The sequence below is a fragment of the Pseudomyrmex gracilis genome, unplaced genomic scaffold (assembly GCF_002006095.1).
Source record: "Pseudomyrmex gracilis isolate BER0280 unplaced genomic scaffold, ASM200609v1 scaffold_126, whole genome shotgun sequence".
Classification (NCBI taxonomy): Eukaryota; Metazoa; Arthropoda; class Insecta; order Hymenoptera; family Formicidae; genus Pseudomyrmex; species Pseudomyrmex gracilis.
Genome location: NW_018020710.1, coordinates 113,714 through 119,713, shown reverse-complemented (window position 1 = coordinate 119,713; position 6,000 = coordinate 113,714). Strand labels below are relative to the sequence as shown.

Sequence of the window (6,000 nt, the reverse complement as noted above, 5' to 3'; positions counted from 1 at the left end):
CTCAACAAAAAAAAAAAAAAAAAAAAAAAAAAAAAGATAAAAAAAAAAAAGAACATAAGTCAGAACCTGAACATCTACACGAATAAACTGAAAAGAATGGGAATAATAAATTGAGGGAGATTGATGGTAACATTCTTCCTAATGTTTTTATTTGCATGAGAAAGCTCTCGCGTGACGTGATAATAGAGTGTCCCGGGCGACGATAAAGTTCGAGCCTCAATGATAAATTGCGAAACCGCCTTCGGTCTGTCTTCGTCGAATTGTTTTTCGCGCAAGGTGAAACAAAAAAAAAAACTGCGCTTTCTCTCTCTCTCTCTCGCAGGCGCACGTTAATCGAACGTGTCAACACACGTGTCCGGCTTCGCGTCGCGAATATAAGAAGAGAATATTTACACGACTTTTCCGCGTCCTCTCTCTCTCTCTCTCTCTTTCCTAACCGATCCATCCGCTTGACGTTTCTCTTTTTTCTCTCTCTCTCTCTCTCTCTCTCTCTTTCACCGTCGCGCGTCTTTCGAGTTTGCAAACCCGTATCTCGCGCTCCGCACAGTCTCACGACAAACTTCGTTAACGGATTTCACTCCGCTGGATTTTCACGATCCTCCTTGCACACCATCTCCGGCGCATCTCCGCCTCTTTGCAGCGCTCATCGCGCGCCTCTCCAATTGCCACTTTCTTCAGGAAATCGTTTTAAGTCGAGTGGGAGTCACCGACACGCGCATAAAACTCACGTCGAAGAAACGACGACGACGAGGAAGAGAAAACGAGAGCCCCGGGAGAAAGCCAGAGAGAGGAGAGGTAGCGGTGGCAGTGAGAAAAAAGAAAGGCGCGAAGAAAACGGAGGTAGGAGACAAGCCTTCTTCTCCTCGTGAGAGGAGAGGGAGGGAGGAGAAAGGGGGAGAGAGAGAGAGATGCTCGCGCAAGCTTCGCCGTCGTTAATATTACGATCCGCGTCTAAGGAAAAAGCGCCAAGTATAAAGGGCGGAAGGGCAGCCGAGCGAAGGGACGCGGAAAAATGGATTAACATTGAACCTTTCTCGCCTCTTGCCATATTGCCCCTCCGCGGAAGGCTTGGCCTCGTCTTTTGTCCTACTTCGACCGGTTCGCGCAAGTATCTCTCGCCCTCATCTTCTCCGATACTCGCGCGAGCCCCTATTAACCGCGTCCGCAGCCTTGGTCGGGAGGGGGGAGGGGGGATCCGAAGTTTGTTCAATTAGCTCGGCATCTACTTCGCTAGAGTAAATATCTCGGGAAAACTGCAAGACTCTGCGTCCGAGATACTCTCGCTCCGCCGAGCGCGCGGGAGGAGTTTGCGGGAGGGAGAGTCAAGTAGTTAGGCGAACGCGCGGAAGAACAAATTGCGCCAATTACTGGATCGTAAAATTTCGAGAACAACATTATTCCGAACGTTTATGAACGGGGGGGAGGGGGGGAGAAATTGCATCGAATTTTTGAAACGGTGACAAAATAAAGAGAAGCAGCGAAAATAAATTTATGTCTCACGTTCTTACTGATGAATTCTTGACGAATTAGCGAATTAGATTGTTTCTGCAACGTATCGATTTATAATTTATACATCGGATCAAATAATTGCGCAATTTTGCGAGTATCGTTAAATATATCGAAGCGGCAAAAGACAAATTGCACACACATTGAATTCCTGCCGCGGTTTTTAAATAGATTCGAACGATTAAAGTCGTCAAAGAAAAGATTATATTGAGCAAATAAAATTCCCGTTGCCTGTGAAAGAAAGGATATAAAAATAGATACGCGACACGTGAGTCGCGCGACGAGAGATGTAAATGTCGAAAGGATAAAAATGTTGCGGGGGGAAAACGCGCGCGATATCGAAGAACACGTGTTATTATCGCAAGTACATCCGATTCCGAGTTTTACGATTATGCAATTTATGCATTTCGTTCGTCGGCTCTATTTCGGATTATCTCGCAACGCAGTCGAATTGCTTTAACCCAATTCGGTTTTGCATTTACAAAAGAATATTGTTGGATAATATATAAACGTCGAACGTTTGTCAGACGCGCCGGTAACAGCATAAATGTGTAATATGCGCGCATGTCGAAATCGACATAATTCCTCGCACGTGCGTACGCATACAACTACTCAATTATTAATTCCTATATAAATTCATAATCGTGACATCACGCGTATTCCGAGCGAATTACCGTCGCTTTATCTGCATTACAATTACTTGTAATTCGCTCAAAATTGCACGTCCTTCGATTCGGAGCAGTTAAATTCATTCAGCAATGCGTGTGCGTACGCATGCGCGCGCGCGCGCGCGCGTGTGCGTGTGCGGGCAAAGCTTCCACGCTAACGTCATTTCAGTGCCAATTTCCAGAAACTTAATTTTCTGGAAAAACATCATTAAATATCGACAATGTTAACGCTGCCAACTGCCCGTGAGGGGCTTTAAATCTCTGAACTTTAAAATCATCGATTGATGACACGATGAATACACACACGCGCAGTATGAAAACTAGATGGACGTCGCCGTTGTTTTTATCAATTTTGTCGAAAAAATTCAAAAAAAGTATAGAGAAACCAAAAGCAAATAGAAATGATCGAGGTCATCAGAAAAAAAAAACAAAACTGCAACGTACGTTGTAAAAGTCGAAAAAATAAAAAAAAAAATAAAAAACAAAATGATAATATGGAACAGTACGTTTTTCGCGTCGCGTTGCGTTGCGTAATATATGTGTGCAAAAAGAACGAAGAGATGATCATTTATGTTTGTAATATAAATTAGTCGATGGAAATTTAAATGTGATGCAATTCGTTGAGGCGTGCGATATAGGTCACTGGTTCACGCAACACTGCGCGACGGTACCGTTTTTTTGTTTATTTATTTATTTCTTTTTTTTTTACGCTATCTGCAATTCGAAAATTCCACATGTTACATGCATACGTATTGCTGGAGGATTTCATAGATAATATTTTTTATATATAAAGCTTTGTGTGTAATAAATTATATAAAATTTTGTTTAAAAAAAAATGCAAAGTTTAATGAAAATTAATCCGAAAGACGAAGAAATAAATAACCGAAAATTCACGAATCACCGACGAGTTTTATCACGACGCGCGTCGTTGCTTGTTAATATGCGTTTTGCAATCCCTCTTGCAAACGAAGGAACAAATTGTAAGCGAACGAAATCATTAACTTCAATGTTGTTTTAAAAAAAAAAAACTACACGACTTTGCTGATCGCGAGATCTGTATTTTGATCGCGGACGCGTCGCAAGTGAACTCGTCGTAACGGGGGTCGTTGAATTATTTCCATTCTTTGCCGCGCTGCGTGCAACAATGCCTTTATGTGCCATAAAACCGACCGAACGAAGCGCGTTCCGTTAACCCACTCGGCCGACCTTCCGCCCTCGACCTGTGCCCTTCCTGTGCCACGGACCACTCGACCGCGGATCGAAGCGACGCTCTTCTGACGCCCCGATTTTACAATCCCCGCGACCGGAAGTGGAACGCCGGCGAATGTACAGGACCCGGGAGGGCGAATCGGGGGGGGGGGGGCTTCGGGTGCGGGGGATGAAAGCGAAACGGAAGAGAAGGGAGGATGGAGAGCGGTTGGATAGGCGTAGCCGGTGGACCGCGCGATAACCGGGAACGATTCTGTTTCGCTATCGACGCTAGAGACGAGCAACGAGCGACGTCGACTGTCGGGGTTTATCGACCGTCATTCCGCGACGCGGAGGACTTTACGGCAAAATACCGTGGAGTCTGCGGAATTTTTGACAGTGCCGCATCGGCCGGCCTGGATTCGATATGTGCAGCCCCACCAGTGCAACCCCCGACCGTCGTCGTCGTCGTCGATCCTGCGGCCTTTTACGGGCGACGAGTTCGTATATACGCGACGGGACGCGCAACGGTCGCCTGGAGAATCGTTCGTTTTACGATAGCCGTGCGCGCGAGGAGAGGATTCCCGCCTTTGACCCGATAGAATTTCTCCGGTTAACGAGGAAACGCGCGCGCGCGCGGAGCTCGTCGGTCGTGTAGAGACCGATCTAACGGAGAAAATCTAATTGCGGTTTTTCCGTAGCCTCTGAGAAATTTGCACATGTGAGTGTATAGAGACGAATCTTTTTTCTTTCTTTTTCTTTCTTTGCAAAACGCGCTTCGATCATCGGAACGGATCGATTTGGAAATTTTATTTGAGGACTTATTCGGTTGGTGGCACGTTCGTAGCGGCCGTTCCGTTTCGTTGAAGAACGAAACGAAATCAAAACGTTATAACCCTCTATGGGGCCGAATTTTTTTTCTTAAATATAACTTGCAGGGTATTTGTTTTGACACTTCAGGTTGATGGTGCTGCCAACCGTCATCAATATTGTTATTGGTTATTTCAGGAGGCAAAAACACTAAAACTATTTGGTAAAATGTGGATATATTAGCTTGTGACTTGAAAGTTACACGGGCCCATAGAGGGTTAATTGAAAACAACCCGCTATATATACGCGGGGTCATAAAAAAAAAAAAAAAAAAATAGCGCATACTTATTATTACTGAACAAAGACAAAAAGATTTAAACAACAAGCTTGTAAGTTAGAAAAACTTTCCGAACAATCTAACACGCGTATCAATTCTCTTTCTGTTTGTTATTTACATTTTGCTAAAAAAAAAAAAAAATGATAAAAAATATTTTGCACAAGAGCAAGGGGAGCATCCTGAGAGCTCTCTGTTCAAGAAGGCTACAAAATTCCTGTGTAATGTAACCAGCGACACGACGAACGTTTTTTTTTTCTTTTTTTTTTTTTGGATGCAAAAGCGCGTTGAATCGCCTGGATATGACGTTTCTGATTTCAGTGTCCGAGCCGGGTATGTGTCGCTTTCCAAATTGGCTAACCGGACACTCGAGCATCGGACTAACCTGGCACACTCTGGACCTCAGCAAATCCTACACGTTTCATCCGCGAAACGCCTCTCTGCACGTAGCCAGACCTAACGCGACATCGTCATCAGACTTCGAGAACGGACCCATGGATTTGCAACACATAGTCGGATCGGAGGATCAGGACGTGAAGATCCTCTGCAACAGCATAAAGCAGTCGAACAGCGCGCAGACGATGACAATGCTGATCGCGCATTTCACCGTCGGATGGTAGGATCGTCTCGCGTTTTTTTTTGTTTTTGTTTCTGAACGTTTTTTTCTTATATTTTGATTAATTAAAATTTATGTAAAAATTTAGAACAATTAACGGAGTTTGTCTCTCTCGAAAAAAATTTTTACAAGTTATTTATTTTTACAAGTTGTTCGCGAATCTCTGTTTGTTGGATCTCTATAAGTTGGAAAAATATATACGCCGTGAGAAGCGCGCGCACCCCCAACTGTGTGTGTGTGTGTGTGTGTGTTCGTCGTGAAATAAGAAAAGGTGCGCCGAAAAGAAAAAGTGAGAAAGATCAATTCGCACTTACGATATTTCAACGGCGATATTTTCCCGTAATTCTCGCTTATCTTTTCGGATACGGTGAACGAGCGCGATTAAAGCGCGACGGCGTATGTCGCCCTCCCCCCTCCCCCTCCCTCTCACCACCCGACAGTACACAGCGCCTTTTATGGATTCTCGCGCCCTTCTTTTTCCAGCCGGAGCGGTTTTATGTGCATGACATTCTACCGGAGAGACGGCCACGTGATCGAGCTGCAAACGGGAAGTGCGATATCTAGACCGGAAGAAGTATGCAACCCGCCCCATTTTCTGCAGCACAGTACGCCCTACCTCACCTTAGTCAGTGAGTACAATCCTCTCTTTTTTTTTTGTTTTTGTTTTTTTGTTTTTTTTTTCTTTTTCACTCTGTGTGTGCGGTCTGCGTCTTTCCATTTTCGCAATGTGTCCTCGCGAACAAGGCTGCGGCGTTGCCGCCGCCTATTATTACGTCACAGTGCCTTTTTTTTTGTTTTTTCAACATAAAGCTATATTGCAATCTCACGTCGAAATTGCCTTGACGTGGAAAATAACACGCGGCCGTGTCGTTTTTAAT

At 44.6% G+C, this 6,000-nt stretch overlaps 1 protein-coding gene across 1 annotated transcript in view; it reads left to right on the top strand.

Moving 5' to 3' along the window:
- LOC109856623 overlaps positions 1 to 6,000 on the top strand; it is a 285,949-nt gene that overhangs the window by 232,389 nt on the left and 47,560 nt on the right. The window contains exons 8-9 of the mRNA XM_020432093.1: positions 4,828 to 5,122; positions 5,606 to 5,751. Coding sequence (XP_020287682.1) covers positions 4,828 to 5,122; positions 5,606 to 5,751 — 441 coding nt within the window. The remainder of the gene's footprint in view (positions 1 to 4,827; positions 5,123 to 5,605; positions 5,752 to 6,000) is intronic.